This window comes from Tiliqua scincoides, chromosome 7 (assembly GCF_035046505.1).
Source record: "Tiliqua scincoides isolate rTilSci1 chromosome 7, rTilSci1.hap2, whole genome shotgun sequence".
NCBI classification, from domain to species: domain Eukaryota; kingdom Metazoa; phylum Chordata; class Lepidosauria; order Squamata; family Scincidae; genus Tiliqua; species Tiliqua scincoides.
Window position 1 is genome coordinate 43,559,453 of NC_089827.1, and position 19,059 is coordinate 43,578,511.

General features: G+C 44.5%; 1 protein-coding gene and 1 long non-coding RNA gene across 4 annotated transcripts in view; one reads left to right on the forward strand and one right to left on the reverse strand.

Moving 5' to 3' along the window:
- The first annotated feature begins 709 nt into the window (after positions 1-709).
- LOC136656901 (uncharacterized) overlaps positions 710-19,059 on the forward strand; it is a 32,365-nt gene continuing 14,015 nt past the window's right edge. For both annotated transcript variants that reach the window (XR_010794723.1, XR_010794724.1), the window contains exons 1-2: positions 710-831; positions 7,981-8,065. This is a non-coding gene — a long non-coding RNA (uncharacterized lncRNA). The remainder of the gene's footprint in view (positions 832-7,980; positions 8,066-19,059) is intronic.
- IQSEC3 (IQ motif and Sec7 domain ArfGEF 3) overlaps positions 1,165-19,059 on the reverse strand; it is a 161,184-nt gene continuing 143,289 nt past the window's right edge. Inside the window, exons 8-16 of one of the 2 annotated variants that reach the window (XM_066633344.1) lie at positions 16,694-16,816; positions 16,299-16,465; positions 15,061-15,200; positions 13,525-13,650; positions 10,413-10,512; positions 8,910-9,071; positions 4,289-4,381; positions 4,052-4,095; positions 1,165-1,694 (exon numbers count right to left, since the gene is read on the reverse strand). In XM_066633344.1, the coding sequence (XP_066489441.1) occupies positions 1,257-1,694; positions 4,052-4,095; positions 4,289-4,381; positions 8,910-9,071; positions 10,413-10,512; positions 13,525-13,650; positions 15,061-15,200; positions 16,299-16,465; positions 16,694-16,816 (1,393 nt within the window). In that variant the 3' untranslated portion in view covers positions 1,165-1,256. Of the gene's footprint in view, positions 1,695-3,893; positions 3,969-4,051; positions 4,096-4,288; positions 4,382-8,909; positions 9,072-10,412; positions 10,513-13,524; positions 13,651-15,060; positions 15,201-16,298; positions 16,466-16,693; positions 16,817-19,059 lie in introns of those variants that run through there. The other variant, XM_066633345.1, reaches the window with a different exon arrangement.

The window sequence follows — 19,059 nt, forward strand, 5'->3', positions numbered from 1 at the left end:
ATAATGTTATTTGGGAATAGGTAAACTGAATAAACTGCTTGTGCACCCAAGGATACAGATTCTGTGTGAAAGAAGCACAGATACTAACTGATGGAGGAAAGGAGGGTTGAAATACCAAAGGTGGGATTATAATCCCTCATGCTAAATAAATCCTGTGTGAAGATGTTGGTTTATTCTGGTTTGTGAGCTGCCTTGTGAGCCCACTGCAGGCTGAAAGGCAGAATAGAAATTAAATGAAATCAATTAACTAAAAACAAGAGGAAAAGGCAGCTTTTCAATTTGGGAAAGTGGCCATGCCAGGAAGATTTCTAGATCCAGTCTCTTTACCCTCACTTACAGCCCAATCCTGTCCACACTTTCCTGGGAGTAAGCCCCATTGACTCTGCTGGGACTTACTTCTGAGTAGACCTGCCTAGGATTGGGCTCTCAGACTTCCTCAGAACTGCATATCGCTTCCTTTAGCGAGCATGGTCCACACACATTCAACCACAGAGATGTGTATTTACAAATGGTGCATTTTGCTGGTGTCCAGAAAAGCTTTCTTAGTGCAATGCTTTCAATATAACAGCAAAGAAGGTATTGATGTCCAAAGTGAGGCCGTCTTTGTGTTCAGCTACAGCGTGGGGTGGTCTTCTGCTCATGTTCTGTCTCTCTCTGCCCTTCTCCTCCAACAAGCTTGCTTTGAGAGAACAAGATACCAAAAAAGGCAATGAGGAGAAAGCATGGTGAGCGTAGCGTGAGTTTTCAGCTCCAACCTAGTGAGTGCTGGCAGCAACAGCAGCTCCTCTGCCCCAGCAAGATGGATTACCCAATGTCAGGTGCCCCCAAATGGTAAGGAAAGTCTGCTTGGTTGTGAAATTTGATATGGTGAGAAAGCAGAGGCAAGCCAAAGAGGTAAGAGGGCAGAAATAGAAGACACAAAGCAAACAAAATAGAAAACGGCAAAGCCGTCACAAGCAGGGCAGCAGAACCCTACCGTGCATGTTGGGGATAAGAAAAGTGCGTGTGTGTGGCTGGCTGGCTGGCTGGCTGGAAGATTGGGTAGGAAACATCTTCTGGAGCTCTCAGGCAGTTTCTACAGTTTCTTCACAAATAGAATCATTTCAGGAGAGATAAAGGAGTTGGGTCCATCATTGTACACACTGTCACGTTTTTGCTTCTCTTGGTTTACTAAAAAATAAATCACAGATTTTCTCTGAAGACAGAAAAGGGTCCCAGGATAAGTCTGTGCTGTTTGGCTAGTGCTGGTGGAGCTGCTACACTAGGCTGCGTGACCCGCTGGAGTACCTGCGCCTCTGAAGCAAGGAGCTGGGGGGACAGGTCTGGTGCGGATGGTTGTAGGGTGGCGGTGGAGGCGGAAGCGGGGGCTGATGGATGATTTTCACTGGGGTCCCTTGGAGCCCGCTGCCTAGACTGCGCAAGGGGGTGGAGCTGCAGGAATCAGAGGACACGTAGCGCGTCAGAGTCTGGTTGAGGGCCGGCTCCATACGAGCGAGGCACGGCTTGTCCAAGACTATGACTTTGACAATCTGCTGGCACTGTACAAGTGTCCCCGCTGAGGCAGGGTAAGAGGGCGCCAATGCTGTCTCCAGCCTCGCCCGCGGCATGTTAGGATGCGTGCTGGGCTGCATTCCACTCTCGAGCCCCGGGACGGAGTTGTGCTGGTACGTTTGAAGCCTGTTGTGAATTGACACCTAGTTTAGAAACAGTCAAAGAAGCATTAAATGTTACAAGACTTCTTCCCATCTGCTAGTGCTGGCTGCCCTTCACCCCACCACCTCCATTACCATGGTTTCCTTTCCCCACATGCCACAGCCCACTTTAAACAGTGCCCCAACATCCAACCCTCCCCAACTCCCAGCATACTTCTCTTCCCACCTGCCCTTCCCTTTCCACAAAAGCCCTTTCTAGAAATTAAGAGCCCCCTTATAGCAAAGGCAGTGATGCTGTTTCCACATACAGCACAACCTCAACTATCCAGACTGAGGAAATGCAATCTGATGGTGGCAATAAAAACAGGTCAGAGGGATTTTAACATGATGGGATATAGGCAGCTGATGGCTTGAGTCTGCTGCCTCTCATTCCATCCAGATCAGACTCATTGTTTGAGTTTTTTCCCTTGTTCCATCCCCTTTTTTTCTGTTGTGAATGAAAGCAGAGATAAGGATTCTCTGTTTTGCTTTAGGGTTATATGACTCCCTTTTCAATGGAGCTCTGCTCTGTGACTGGAGTCCAAGGAGCTTCTGCATCATCCTGCAGTCTGCAGGCCATAATAGCAGAGAGGGGAGGGAGGATAATTGAGGTTGCGCAACTTTGTGGGGAAAAAATGAGATTTGCTGACACTCAGAGAAAGACCTGAGCTTTTCCCAGCTCCTGTCTTTCTGAGCAGGAAGGTGCACACATGACTCACTAATCTGTTTACAAAAGAAGAAAAAGAAAAAAAAAAGCAGAAATCTGACATATTTCAGCAAACTTGCAGCTTGTTCTGATCCACTTGATGGTTTGCAAGTGAAAGGAAATGATTTAACGTACGCCAAAAAGGAAATAAAAAATACCCATCCAGCTTGTACAATGATACAAAAAGAAATCTGATGAAATGGTGGCAGATCAGGTAATCTCAGAGAAAATGGAGATGCTTGCTTCTGCTGAGGAGTAAGAGAAGGGAGAGGGAAGGAAGAAGGGCTTGAAGTGTCTCCACAGAGAACGCTCACAGGGATTCCCAATCTCAGATGGAAAACTTGAGCTAAGATGCAGTGAAGTTCCCTATAGGAAGGGATATTTTTGGACATTTGGCAAATTCCTAGAAAGGAAGCGTTCCAGAAAGGAACTGGGGGTGGGCTGTGTGGAGGGAGTGGGAAGAGAAGAATCTCTTCTGTGGAGGGCTAATAACAGATGTGGGACAGTGCCTGCTTGATTCCAGAATTCCCTCAAGGAACAGATATTTGTCAAGGCTCTTGAATGCCTCCTTAGAATTCTATTTCTCTGAAATGAAAGATACCTTCATAGAAAAATGCCTGCAAGCCAAAAAGTATATATGAGGTCATGGAGGCGCCCATCCCTTCTCACAATTAGCAGAAGTGTCAGCAGGGTAATGAATTAGCTCTTATGAAGCACTTCATCATGGGCAGAGCCTGAGAAACAAGCACACCTGCAGCAATGACTTTTCTCACAGGCTGTGGAATAGAAAGCTGTGGGGAGATGGCCTCAGAGAGCAAAGGCCCAAACAGCAATCATTGAGGAAAGCGTCTGAAAGGTGATGGGAACTGAGTGATAGCCTAGAAATGGAGACTATTTGAGGAAATGGATGTTGGTGAAGAACTGCAGCTCCTGCCCCCATGGGAAGTACACCTGCTGGGAAATGGAGGTGGAGGTGAAGATATCTGCTAGGTGAAAGAATCGGGAAGGACAAAATCAGGCCCCATGAAATGTTCTGGAGCTCTCTCTCCCTGATGAGAGTTTACCTAGTGTGTGGAAGGACTGCTACAACACAGTCTTTATTCTCAAGTAAGGACAGACATAAAGCTTTCCCAACAATCCTCCCCAAATTGGAAAATGTGTGGCCTAAGCTTTGAACACATGAAGAGTCCCCCAATGAATATGTTCAAGGCCCCAGCAGAGATGGCAATGTCTAGGGCAGAAGAGCCTATGAGGGAAAGATCACAGCAGTGAGTTTTAGCAAGGGGTTCTGCAATGGCCGTGACCTGTCAGGGGAGCTCATCTCATCCGAGTCTCTGATTTCTCCTGAAAGTGTGTTGGGGTGGGGGATGAGGACAGAGCAGGTTAGTCTCCAGAGTTCGGGCACTTGCTCCATGAAGGATGTGTTACAGTTATAGAAACGCCTTGAAAAAAATGCTTTGAAGTTTAATCTGGATTTGAAAGTTGTATTACCCGTCCTAGCAGTAACTTTTTATTGTATCTCTGGAAATTGGTAAAATTGTCAGTCTGGCTGGGGAGGCATTGATTAAAACCTGAGAAAAGAAACAACAGAGAATGTAAGAAGAGCTGAAGTGAGGGAGAATTACTTACCTCAGCTGCTCTGCATACTACTTACCTCCACTGTACTGTCCGGGACCTTCTCTCCCAAATCTTTTTTGCCTTTGAAAAGAAAACAGAAAACTGTGTGCTGTAGAGAAAGATGTGACAGGGAGTGTAAGGCTCCGTTCTATAGGATTATCTCTCAAAGAGACTGATTACCCTTCATGTTCCTACCCAATTTTCCTATGTTCCCAGTTTAACAGAATAAATTCATCTTCTGGGTAAGAAGTGAAGACCCAGAGAAGAGTCTAACCTGTTGGAGATCCGTGCTTGGACTGTGTTTCAATCTGAGCTCCATTGGTCTTTAAAGAAATATTCTTTGTGCCATGCTGCTTCTCTAGCTCCCCTGAGATATAGTAAAAAAAAAAAAAAATTAAGTGAATATAGGGAAGGAGAGAGAACCAAAGACAGTAGTAGTGGGAGAGAAAAAAGGAGAATATGGAAGTGAGACAGAGGAGACTGAATGAATCAACAAGAGACAGGAAAAGAAAAAGCGGTTATAGAATATGACATATATGTACAAAAGAGATTGGAGGATGTGAAACTGTGTTTCAGAAACAGCTGAATTCCCTCTAGCCACAGCCTGTGCAAAGTGAAGGCAAAGTTTCCTAACCTCCTTCTAACCTGGCTATATGGTATTATCACTAAGCTAGGGCTAACCGAAGCAGACAATGTCCTCATTCTGAACTGGTTTTGTGAAAGTGGCATGCCAATTGACTGTGGGGAAGGATGATATCACTATGCTGACTATACAATCCCCATGGCTGGGTTCACAGAGGGCTAGTTATTACTGCGGTGGGAAATCTGCATCTTAATTGTAACACTTCCATTATCACATGGAGACTGGGCGCCCAATTCAGATCAACAGCGCCAACTGTTGCCTTACTACGGGCCCAGCACTGGAGCTAGACCAGAGTGAGCCTGTGCTGGGCCAGTTCCGGCACTGGGTCCATGTTCCACCACCCAGCACTCTGTGCAAAGTTCCAGACAGCAGAGAGGTAAGACAGGGCGTGGGGGGAGGTGGGGAGGAGGCGTTCCATGGCAGGCAGAGAGCAAGGGGAGGCATGGTAAAGGAGGGAGTGGAGGTGGGGCAGGCCTGGTGGATCCAGAGCCCCATGTCGGGCTGAGTGGCCTGACATGGGACTCCTTGATTCTATGCTGGCTAAAGAGTCACTGCAGAATCAAGTAGCCCCATTGCTGGGCTACTTTCTTTCCCCTGAGGAGCCACCGGCAGCTGGTAGGCATGTTTGAGTTGCTGCGGCAGCTATTTTGGTGCTGCGGCAGCCCCGCGCGCTGGGCAGCTCAGGATTGGGCTGTCACGTGATAGAGTGATGTTTTGCAAAAAATTGTTCCAACACATAGAAAAGTAGCGTGTAAAGAGCAAATATAGGCTAGAACCTATTGCACTGACATGCTAGATTTCTTTTTGAACAGGACGAAGCATTCAGTCATGTGGGTTTTCATCTGCCAAGAGATACAGCCAAGATATAGGTTTACCACCTCAGGGAGAATTAGGCCACAGTCAAGAAAAAGAAGAAACTTAAAAAAAAAAAAAAGGTGTCAGAGCAACCAATAAGGAACAGGCTGTGAACCATAGTGACAAATGTAAATAAGATATTTTTCTGGGGACAGTTCCCCCTGCAGCACAAAATTCATGCTGAATATTTACATGTGCGAATGTTCAGCACAGCCTTACGCCCAATATCATAGGCTGCCCTTCTGCAGAATCAGCATACATACTGCATAGGCCATTGACAACAACTTAATACTTACATCAAAGTTTTAATTTCAAAAGTACTGGTACTTTAACATCCGTTTCTCATTCTGTTTGCTATCGGCTAAACTTCTGAAATATCATTCATGACTATTCCTATTTTAGCATGGAGAACTGAGATGCAGAACAATAGCGACTTGCCCAAATTGGTGCTATGATGAGTCCATGTTGGATGTCTAACTGAAACTAGGGTGTGGATCCAGTTTTCTGTCCTCTTGGCCGTTTTAAGAATGTAGTTTTAAAGTTGGGTCAATATAACTTTTGAACAATTAGATGTGTTATCACATTCATGTCAATTTTAACTGCTTCCTCTTACCTACTTTTCTGAATTTTGTTTCCCAGAGTGAAACTGCAAAAAAGTACACTGGCATACATCTAATAGTACAAGATTATTAAAATAACAATCCAGTACAAGGCACATACTTCTGTTGCTTATAGGGCTGTACAAGCTCTAGAATATTTATGGGGAGAATATTTGAGGACGGGGGATAATTTGCTTGAAAATCCCACCAAGTCAAATTCTTCTTTCTTCGTTTCATTTTGACTTATAGTCTTCCCTTTCAACATAGGAATTTTTTTTTTTTTTTGGACAAATGATGACTTGCTTACATTACAAGGTGGTCTGGAAACGATTACGCCAATTTATTTGAATATACTCTGATATGGTTTTTAAGCTTTAACCATCAAGTCATGTGGATAAAAAGCTAACATGTGAGGCAGCCCTTGGGGAGGGGGGGAAGATTCTTGCACCCTTTGATAAAAAGATGCTTAATTCTGTTTACTCAAAGAAACCCCTTTTTAAAAAGCTTAATTAAAAGAAACTCTTCTTTGAAGTAGAGCTGTGTCAGAAGGATTAAAAGTAACTTTTTCTTATGACCATGATGCCACTATCAAAGTTTGCACCAAACTTTTGCTGAAGATGAGTGGGACCCAACAACGGAATCCTGATTTGGGGTGATTTACAACAATATATGATGCACAATGTTGCATTATAATGCATTATATGATGCAACATTATATGATGCACAAACAAGCAGATAGGGGAGTGCCTTCATGCTTCTGCTTTAGGTGCATTCAGTATAATTTTCAAAGATGAACTAATTGCTGGAAACTCTAAGTTCCACATTGTTCCCCTTGCCCAATGCAAGTTTCTCTTTTCTTGTGACATTAGGTGCACATAAGTGGAAGTGTGAGACATGCAGATGTCTACTTGTAGGTATTCTCATAATATCAAAAGAAACATCAAAAACCAAGAGGGTTGCCTCAGTATATCACAAAACCCAAAAAGGTGGCAAGAACTGGTCTTTATTGTGATGTATCATCAAAAAACTTTAAAATAAATCCTGATCCTTCAATTGGTGACTGGCAGGAGAACTTTTTACAACATGCTTGCAATGTACAGGCAGGTCCAAAACAACCATTCCATATCACTGCATCTAGAGGGGCAGCCATGTGGGTCTGTTGCAGCAAAACAAGGAAGAGTTTTGTGGCACTTTAAAGACCAACACATTCATTATGGCAACAATAAATCACTATTCAACAATAACTCATTAGTCTTTATGATGCCACAAAAACCACTGCAATAGATCTTCAGCGATAAGAATTCCAAGGATATAAAATAAATGGTCAACCAAACAACTTTTTAGAACCCTATCAATTTATTCATTTCTGACAGCTTTTGACAAGTCCCTCTGTGATTAATTGAAGCTCTGTATGGCATGTTGATCAACTGGTTGGCTAGGACCTCGAACAGGGGAAGGCAATATAGATAGGAGTTATACTGGAGAGAAAGAAACTGGTGGAAAGAGATTAGTACTAATATGCAGGGGAATCCTGAAAAAGTTATTGCACCCAGGCAAAGTAGATTTCTAAGGTTACCTATTAATAGCCTAATCCTATAGGACACGTACAGTAGTGGAACATGTGGTCTGCCTCAGTGGTATTGTAAAATGTGCACCATTGTCATGAACTTTGGAGCTGCCAGTACAAATAGCCACAGGCTCCCATGCAGTGGCTCTCAGATGCTGCACTGGAGTAGGGAAAGTGGCAGAATGGATAGTTTGTGGGTAGTTCCGGGTAGCAAATGGGCTGGGCAGGGGACAGTTTGGGAGTGGGAGGAGAGCAGATTCTGGTGGCAGCAGCTCACCCCAGGATCCTATCCCTGTTTTCAGGGCATGACACACCCCTGCCTCTCCTCGGACTTAGCCAGCAAAACAGCTGAAGACACCCATCCACAGACAGGTGGCCAATGGAAAGGTAAGTAAAAATTATGTATACTTACCTCTACTGCACACCACCATAGCATGCAGAACACTCTCCATTGGTGGTGGTGCATGCTATGGACTCGCAGGGGATAGGATTTGACCTTAAGATTATTGCTCTATAACACTTTCCTGGGAGTAAGCTCCATTGAGCACAGTGGGACTTACTTCTGAGTAGACATGCATAAGATCGTGTTAAAAGTTACAGCCAGATTGGAAGCACACAACCAAGATGGACCATTTCAGAAAAATGTCCTGTGGTGCGCCTAACTCCTCTGTCTTGCTGCAATCACATATCGGATTCACACAGAATAATACTGCATATACATTCACCTTCAAATATAACATCCAAAGAGATACAGATTTCCTCCCGTGCTCACCCAGCCCCACAACCAGGGGTGCCATTTTCTGCCAGGGATGCTGGAGGTTCAGGACATCTCAGTATATTCCTTAGGATATGTATTGGTCTGGAAAACTCACTAGTTCTACAGACTGAGTGATTAATGTTATAAACAATTAAGGGGCAACCTTGTTTGTGCAAAGGCAGAAATCCCTATGCTTAAAAGCTCTCCAAATTATATATTGTGGAAAACATTCCTACAGTTATTATGAAGCATAAGAAATATTTTAGAAGCTAGTCAAACACTGTACAATACACTCCAGTTTTTGCAATGTCATCTTGAATATATCCAAGAATTTTGCTGAGAACCTTGCTTGCCTCCTGCCCTTACTGAAATGACACCCCTGTCAGCCGCAGACACAAAAACACACAAGACACAGATGTATGTACATACAGACAGAATGACTGCATGGAGTCTGGACCACGCCGGGAGCCTTACATTCAATTCGAATCTGTTCTAGCTCCATCACCTCTGCTATTGACTCCTTTAGGTCTTCCACAAATTTCTGCATTTCCTCTGCACCCAGAGCACAGAAATGGAGTACCTGTTTCTTCTCTGAGCCTGAAACCGGAGTCACCAATGTGATGCCATGAGGGTAGTCTAGAAGAAAATCCAAAGAGCAAAACATGAGGGTTCCTTGTAAAAACAAGGACACTGGATGAATCCTACTAATTATAGACCAGTTAGTCTTCTAAGACCGCACTTCTAACCAACTTTCCAGCACTGGCATAAGGACAGTGCAACTCTGGGATAAGGTAACAAACATTGCCTTACCTTGAGGAGACCTCTGTGACTGCCCCCCAACTGCAGGATGCCACACACGCCCCATTGGCACAGCTACGCCAGTGCTGGAAAGTTGGTTAGGATTGCGCCCTAAATGTTATAGTTTAATTCAATGCCACATCTCTACTTCCTATCCTAGAGGACTGGTCCATCCAGAAAAATATATTCTCAGATATAGATACTGGGTTCAGTGGGGTGATGAGTGTAACTCTATAATAGATTACTTTTTTTTCACATGGCACCATCTTGTAAAAATGCAACTGGTGATAAAGATGTTTCTGAGTGGTGCTTGCCTGGATCTCCATTTCACATTTGGTCTAAATGACAGACTCTGCCTAAATGACCGACAACCCAATCCTATCCACACTTTCCTGGGAGTAAGCCCCATTGACTCTGGGACTTACTTCTGAGTAGACATGCATAGGATTGGGTTGCTACATATTTAAATATGACTTGCTAAAGGGGACTTACAACATTCTCACCCTCTGAATCTCTCTCCAGATGTTGTGGTTCTGAACACCTGGGCTCAGATCTGTGGTTCAGATAACTGCTTTTGGCCACCAAGCAGCACCCGCGTGTTCATGATCTGCTATTATTATGATCTGGATTCCCAAACTTTATAAAGATATCTGCATCTATGCTGCTCATTTCTGCTGCAACTTTTTGATCCTTTGTAGTTTTCTAAGGCTGTGCTGAGTCCAGAAGTTTTAAAGTGAAAAGAGGGGAAGGGGCTAAAACACAAAACCATCCTCTTTGCTTCACCTTTTTGCTGCTACCACTGCCACCTATTTCACGGACATAGCAGCAGCAATGGTATGAACAAACTCTTCTTTTTGGGGAGCTCAGAATGGCTTGTGTATGGTTTTCAGGCCACCTTCCATCCAGGTTGCACCCAGGGCCAGACCTTCTTAAGCCATTTCTGCCCAATGCTGCATATAAGCAAAAGGGATCAAATGTGTACACCTGTGGGCTGGGCAGAAGTGCGTTAACTTCAGCAGTAGAACTGTGTTATGTGCCTTCAAGGCATTCCCTCACTAACTAGCAGGTAAAGCATCCTTCCAGCCCAAGGTTCCCACTGATTCATGCATGAAAAGCCACACTGTGAATCTTCGGCAGCATCATCTCATAAATTACCAAGACGTTCATTTTCATTCTTACATTCATTTTCAAAGAGGTGGAACTGCATTCCTAACAGGCCCACTGACTTGCAAAATGTGTAGGTTGAGGAGCTTTTTTTCTTGGGGCAAAGCTTGAGAATCTGTCAAAAGAAGAGATTGTCTCAGAACCAGTAGCAAAGGATTCTGGGAGAGAGTGAGGCAAAGACAATGCAAATCCCTTAAATTGCTCTTTGGGGAATGGGGGACTGTTTAATAGTTAATGCGGCACCCAGACTGACTCTTGTGCACCTTGTTGTTCTGCCTCATTTTGTACAGTTTCTGTCACTTAGTACATGTTGACTAGCAGTAAGATCTCACCACAATACAGGTCTTGCCTCTGTATCCATGGATTCAGGACCTGAGGTTTTAACAAACTGTGAGTTCCAAAACCATGGTGAAGGCTGGACCTGAGCTCCCAGACATGACCACAGGTGTTCTCCAGTCACCACCAGGTATCTTTCTGAGACCTGCTGAGGCCGAGTGCAGTCTCTGCAGGCCTCAGAAGGGCCTCCAGAGGTGTCAGAAAGCAGTGGCAAACTTTTCCAGCCCCACGCCCAGGGCAAAGGTCTACGATGGTGCCTCCCTGTGAGATGCTGCCTCCCCCACTTACTGCAATGTTCCAGAGTCTCACACACCTCCAGGAAGCACCATGCAAACCAGAAACGCAGTTTAAGACTGTGGGGAAGCCTCAGGAGGCTTCCCTGGTGCGTCCTGGAGTTGTGCAAGACTCTGGAACATTGTGGTGATTGGCGGGGGGAAGCACAGTTTCCGACTGCATCGGGATCATCAGAGAGGCTTCCGCGTGGTCGTCCATTTCCACGTGGAAAGCCATGAGGCTTCCACGTGGTCGGCATTTGCTCCTTTCAGGTCCACTACTGCCAGAAAGACACTTCCAGTTTTTAAGGCGCCTCTGGAGGCCTTTCTGAGGCTTGTAGAGGCCTGTGAGGGCCTCAGAACACCTCCAGATAGTGATCAGAGAACACTTCCAGTTGGGCCTGGAGATCCTATGGACCAGACCTGTGGATTTGTTTTTCCACTGGTTTCGGTATCTGCAAGGGTCTGGGAATGGATCCCCATGGATACCATGGTCTGACTGTGTAGCTGTTCCATAATGGCAGCTGCCATTATGACTCCCGCCCCCCAAAATAAAGATTCTTACAGAAACTTAAAGACTAATCCATTTGTTTCAGCATAGATGTTTGTGGACTACAGACCACTTCATCAGATGCATGGTTAAACCTTCAAAAACAAGACAGTATATATACATACATGGAGAAGATAAACAGAAAAAAAGTTGTCAAAGGTGAATCAAATCGTTATAGGATGGAAGTAATAAAATCAGCAATCATTACTATGGAATGTAAAGTGAAACGATGATTCACAACAGTTGAGCAATCAGCCTGGTTATACTCCCCAGCATAAAAACGGATGGTGCATGATCCAGGAAACCAGGTGAACCAGGAAAAATATCTTGGCATCTTGGGAACAGTTGAATGAAAGTGTTGATCTAGTGCAGGGGTCTCCAAAAGTTTTGGCCAGAGGGCCGCATCAAATATCTGGCATGGTGTTGAGAGCCGGGGGAAAAATTTAAACATAAAATTTAAATAAATAAATTAGAGATGGAACTTATATGAGTGAATAAATGAATGAATGGGCTCATTCATTCAACCTCTCTGGCCCTCAAAACACCCTCCGGACACAACCAGAGAACAGCTCCGGTCATGTCTAGTTGAGTGGGCCAGTGGCTTTCAGGAGACAAGAGACTGGCTGTGGGCTAGATAGAGGCTTGCTGCAGGCTGCATCTGGCCCCTGGGTCGGGGTTTGGAGACCCCTGATCTAGTGTGTGGCAATTGTGAAGGAAGTAATTCCATGCTAGTGGTCATTAGGAAAGGAAATAAGAATAAGGTTGTAAGCCTATACACACCCACCTAGAAGTCAGAGGGGCTTACTTCTGAATAGACATGCCTAAGGTTTGTGATGTAGAACTGCTGCTATTATAGTGACCCTTTGCAAAACTAGGATGGGGTCACAGCTGAGAATATTACATACTGCTCTGGTTGCCACACCTCAAAAACAATACTGTAGAATTGGAAAAGGTCAAAAGAGGGCAACCAAAATAATCAGAGACTTAGAGTACCTTCTTTACAAGTAAAGGCTGTAACTTTGGGGGCTTTTTAGCTTTAAAAACAATAACAACAACAACAGCAAACAAACAATTAAGTGAAAATGTGTGCTACCTCCAGGGTCCAGGAGCAGAATGCTTTTGAATACCAATTGCAGGGGAGCAATGTCTGGAGAGAAGTATGCCTTTCTCTCCTGTCATAGACTTCCTCACATGGTCAGCCACTGTGGGAAACAGAATGCTGGACTAGATGGGCCTTTGGCCTGATTCAGCAGGGCTTTTTCTTTGCTCTTATTAGTTAACTAAAGTATTTAACTATAGGATGCAAGAAATAAAGTGGACAACTGTTGTTCTAAGAAGCCAAATGCATGAAATCTGGCTGAACTAAGAGCCCAAGCCTATGCATGTCTATTCAGAATCAAGTCCCACTATAGTCAATGGGACTTACTCCCAGGAAAGTGTTACTAGGATTGGGCTGTTAGTTATTTAGCACTGTAGTGAGACAGGAAAGCATCATCTTTGTTCAAGCTAAATCAAATAGTCACATTTCTTGATAAATTCTAGTTCAGTCATTTTTTGCTGGAATTGCAGTGTAATTTCTGTGTTGCAAAATGGTAACTCTCCAGTCACAACTGTATTTGCTGCTGAAATAAACGAAGGGCCCAATCCTATCCTTCCCTGTTGACCAGCGTCACAGCGGTGCTGAAATGGCCGCCACTGTATCCTGTGAGGTTAGAGAAGCTGCCCAAGGTCTCCTTGGGGTAAGAGAACATTGGTTGCCTTACCCTGTGCTGAGCCCTGGTGGCCTTGATGATTTTACTTGGATCTGCACCAGCTCTTGAGCTGATGCAAAACCAAGGAGTCCCATGTTGGGTTCTGCAGTTCTGGAGGGAATAGGATTCGGTGGCAGCTTCTGCCATCATCTCCAATCTTCCCAGTGGCCCTCCCTCCCTCCACCCAGTTCCACCCCCCAAAGCCAAAGGCTACTCACCACCAGCAAGTCATTGAAAAGGAAGACCTCCCTCTGGTGAGCAACTTGCTTCTGCACTTTGTTCATGTCTGTCACTTCATAAAGGCGGCTACAACACACCAACCGGCGGTGTGGCACAGACAGGACCTGGAAGCCAGTGATTTAGAGGAAAAGCAATTTCAGATTTTATTGCTGATATGTTTGCAAGCCCCCTGGAAAAGTTTTACACTGAGGGATGAGATAAAAATGTGAAAAATAGTAAAAAGGAAAAATGACAAATAAATCTACAGAACTTGTGTTCCTCTACCGTAGTTTGCCCAGCCACAAAGTGACTTGAAGTGGTTTGTGTCAGCAGCAGGTGGCAGGGGAGCAGATTTAGGGTGCTCCTCACCATATGCAAATTGATCCTTCCTCCAGCCTGCTGAGGACATAGGCAACATTGATCCCCACTTGCTAAAAATGAGCAGAAAGCAGATCACCTGCTCCCTTAATCCCATGCTCAATTGCTCAGTTATCGCAAACCCGGACATGTGGGATTTCTAGTTTTATTTGCAGGGGCCACATGTATGAAGGAGTTCCTTCATTCATATGGTCTCTTTAAATTAAACCAGAAGCCTCACACTTCTGGTTTGGGTAAACTGCATGATGAAGCACAGTAAGGTGCCTCTTTTTTTCCCCCAGTTCAGTCTTTTCCAGTTCATCTGGAGAAGTAGAGTATAGTACAGTACTCTACAGTACAGTAGAGATGGCAGCAGAAGACCTGGAGGTGGCATCAGGTGACAGACCTGGTCTTGCCCTCTCTTCTAGGCTCCTATCTAGAAATTGTCATCCAAGCTTAGTCCCTCACACAGTGATACTTTGAACCCACAAAAGAACCCTAACATTAAATGCATACAAGCAAATACAGCTGGGTTGTACAATGTTTTCCATCTGCAAGGCTGAAAGACAGGAGGGCTGGCTGCAGTGGGTTCTGGCTTCCCTCGTTGTGTCTATACATACAGACAAGTCCTGAAAAATTATTCTGCTTTGCATGTCCTTGTGTAGGCAGGCAAAGTTGTAGAGCACAGGCTTTGCATGTAGAAAGTTCCAAGTTCAATCCCACCTGGCAACTCCAGATAGGACAGAAAAAAAATTCCTGCCTGAAACCATGCTGTTAATCTGTTCTGCTTCTGCTGTCAATCAGTGCTGACAATACTGAGCTAAATGGACCAATGGCCTGTTTCAATATAAGGCAGCTCTCTATGTTCCCTATTCCCTCCCACAGATTCTGTTCTCAGGTCATGAGGCAGGTTTCTAGGGTCTGAAGATACCACAGGCTTAGAAAATTAGAGGGCGAATTTTTAGATGACCAAAAGAAACTCAAAAGGATTACTTACCAAATGATGGAAAAATAAGATGAAATTGGAAAAAAGAAGGACATATTAGAGGAAGAATAAAGTGGGACAGAATGGATTGTGAGAAGGAAGGCAAGAAGGATGGACAGATGGACAAGGGATATAGAAAAGACAAAGATAAAAAGAAGACCAGAACAGATGGTAGTGATGGGTCAGGACTCACCGTTTTCATTCCAACGATGGATTTTTCCACTTTGGTGACATACGTTACATGATCCTCATTGGACTTGAGCTCTCTCTGTTGGATCCTCTCATAAATTCCCACCACCAGGTCCCGGGGAATATCAGCTCCATCATCCACACCTGCAAAGCACAATGAAGAGCAAACTACTAGACAGAAGATTCTTATGAGAGCTAAAAGGGCCAGGTGATATTTTTTCCGTGTTATCAAAGCACCATAGTCGTCCATGAGAATACATGTTCCTTACTTTTGTCCTGCTAAAGTCTCTGGTCAGAAGCACTGCAAGGCTCTGAAGAATGACTAAAATCTACAAGTCTCTTTCACCAATGACCATAGGTTTCTTTTCAGTTTCATTGTTGGCCAGTGAGCAACTTCAAATGTAAATATATTAACTGCCCAATCCTATTCCCCAACTGCGCTGCCGGGACTCAAGTCTGGCAGTGCAGTGTGGTTCGCCACATCACAAAATATGACATACTGTCAAGTGCTATCAGGCCACTGCCGCCAAAGGCAAGGGGTGTCATCCACATTGCAGCAGCTTGTCTAGCTCCTCCGGTGCTGTTACGTTGGTTTGCCGTGGGTGGTGAGCAGGGAAGAAGAGTAACAGGGCAGAGAGGGAGAACATCAGGGTGGGGATCAGGGCCATTGGGAAGCCTGTTGGGGGTTGGCAGAAAAGGCACCACCAATATCATATGCCCCCCCCCTACCCAGCTTTGGGTCCACTTAGACTTGCACCAGCCAAAGAGCTGGTGAAGTTCTGAGTAGACTCATAGGGCAACAGGGGGATTACCTGAAGGTAAAGGAAGAAATTTCCCTTACTTTGAGACCTTCTGATTGCCCCCTCCCACCATAGGATGCAGTATATGCCTCTATGGCACAACTGCATCAGTTCAAATGATGGTGGATGGGATTAGGGCAGTGGTTCCCAAATAGCCCTAATGGGGAGCCATTGCCAATGGCCCAGTAGATCAAAGGAACCTCTAGTTGAAAAAGTTTGGGAAGCACTGGATTAGGGCATGTCACGATTAACAATGCAAAATCGGTAAAAGGTATTGCCATTTTCCCTCTGAACGATGTTGCAATGTTACTTTCTCCCCCTCAAATTTAAAGACATTATTCTAACTCTTTCACTGTCATCAGGATATACTGTTGGCTCGAAGTGTAGTTCATACATGATTTGATATGGCAGGGAATATGGCTCATCCCAGCAATGCCCTCACCTCTCAGGTTCCGAATGAAGTCCTCCAGCATCATCTTCCTGTCAGGTTTGATGTTAGGGCTGTACATATCGGTGTTAAGTAGGATGATGGCGAAGGCCAGGATGAAAATGGTGTCTGGGTTGTGGAACTGCTGGACCACATCTGGGTTACACATGCAGTACCTCTGGCTGCAAGTGGCAGGAGACAAAAGTCATTAATGGAGCTCAGAAGTTTATCTGTTACTGATATGCAATTATACACCTAGGGATGCTAAATCAGTTCACAACATGGCTGCATTCCGTCTTTACACTCTATCCTCTTCTTCTTTCCATCCTCTGTTCTGCATACAGTCAGGCAATTTCCTATACTGAATGGAGCGACCCAGCAAAGCCACACCACAACAGTATTGCTCTTACCTGAAGGCTTCAATTAGTCGCTCCACCTTCTGGGCCTCTCCCTGCACCCGGATGTGGGCTTGAAATTTCCGCAAAGCTTCATCAAGCTCCATGCCAGAGAAGTCCATCTCATCTACTACACAGCTAAGGAAAAGGGAGAAACAAACAGCTTCACTACCAACCCTCTGCAGAACACCCTGTATGGATATAATGCAAGGGAGAAATAAGCCCATCGCAAAGGGTAGCAGTTTCATTCATTGATTCGATAAAGCAACCAAGAGGCGGCTGCAACCCATCTTCCTTCCTCCCTGCCTCCCCCTTTCTGCTGGCATGTTATTCATACAAAGCGTTGCCTCGGTCACAACTATAGGAAAATAAAGGTTCAGTCCTCTGGTGTGCTGTACAAGATCAAAAACAAAGGGGTGGGATCCAACATCAGAGCTCTTGTACCACCTTGCAATGTGAGCACTTACAATGTTATACTCACAGCAAGCCCTCACTTTAAACTGTTTCGTTTTAAAGTTGTTGAGGAAAAAAAAAAATTCTGGCCAGGGCCACTGCCTGTGTGGAGTTTGCACGTCCTCCCCATGTCTGTATGAGTTCTGTCCAGCTCACATTTATTTCAAGGTTTCATATCAGAAGTATTTTGGGTTTTTATTTAGTTTAGTGATGTTTTTGTGACCAGAAATATGTTGTAGGAACGTAACTCTTGTTTACATACATCAATTTGCCTATGGTTAAACTGGTTTCGTTAAAAGTCATTTCACTTAAAGTTGCAGTTTCCAAGAACCTATAGACTTTTGAAAACTTACTGTACGTAGCTCAGAGGGTTGTCAGGGACCTGCACAAACCATTTACCAGAGGGATAAGCACAAAGCATGTACACACCATAACTAGCAATCCCCTTGTCCAATCACCTTTGGTTGGTTGGCAACCTTTAGTCTCGAAAGACTATGGTATAAGCCTACAGCACCCGGTATTCCCAGGCGATCTCCCATCCAAGTACTAACCAGGCCTGACCCTGCTTAGCTTCCGAGATCAGACAAGATCCAGCATGTGCAGGGTAACAGTTAACTCCTTAGAAAAATTATTGCTGTCCTCCAGTCACAAAGGTCTTGGCTTCCTCCTATGCCAGAGGAACTGTTGATACTGAACGCAAATACAAAGGGGAAAAAATCAATGCAACTGGTCCCCCAGGACCAGTCACATTTATTTTTTCCTTCAAGAGGCAGATCAGAGGATTTGCACTAAAGAGCAATTCTTCCTCCTTTGTTTTTTGTTTTTATTTTACTAACACATGCACTTCTTCCTCCCAGGGGGTCACATCAAGGCTTCTTGTGCTAAATACTTAGCTTTGATAACTGCAGAAAATTTCCTTGTTAATCAATACGAGGCTCACCATGACAGTCACCTCTGGGGACTTCAGTATTTTGAGAAAAAGTAAAGAAGTCGGTCAGAGTGTTACGCTTCCCTGCACTAAGATACCATTAAAGCTTGATGCCTTGTCAAAAGAATGGGAACTATAGATCCGATCTTCCCCATCAAGAGGAACAATTTAGGCTGAACTCTTCATACCGGTCAGGGTGTGCCTTCAGCGGCCAACCAAAATGTGGTACATTCAAGAGATTCTCAGGATGATGGTTGGCAACCTTCAGTCTCGAAAGACTATGGTATAAGCCTACAGCACCTAATATTCCCAGGTGGTCTCCCATCCAAGTACTAACCAGGCCTGACTCTGCTTAGCTTCCAAGATCAGACAAGATCAGGCATGTGCAGGGTAACAGTTCAAGAGATTCTCAGGAGTTCTTTTATTTGCCTGGCAGATTTACAGCAACAGCAGTACCATGCAAAAATATGGTAGACTCAAAAGTGAGCCAGATCCATCCCATTTCACTATAAGGTCAGTGAAATTCTTCTGAGCCAGACTTAAAAATGAACTTCTAGGGCTCATTAAAAGAGATCTGAACTTTAATAGCCTTAAAATTATTCTCTGGTTTGGATTAAAATCTGAGTGGAGAAGAACAGCTGGCTTCCCTCACTCCCCTATTTAACATGACATAGGATCAGACAAATACCATGGGGCAAAAACTGAAGTTGAAGGGAAGTCAATGCCCTCTCAGGTGGGAGAAGAGTCATTCTCTGACCCCTGGATTGGCTCAGAAATAAATTATCTTAATATTTACAATTATTACAGATTTTTAAACTGTACATTTAGAGTAGTTGCCTGTACTTTCAGAAAAATGCTTTGACATATATACAACTTTTCATAGAGGACATACAGTGAAATGGAGTAACTGTGAGTTCCGATGGAGCTTGAAACACAAGGTTTTGGAGCTGATGATGGGGAAATGGAATGCAAAGTCAGGTCCTCACAGAGATCATTTTCC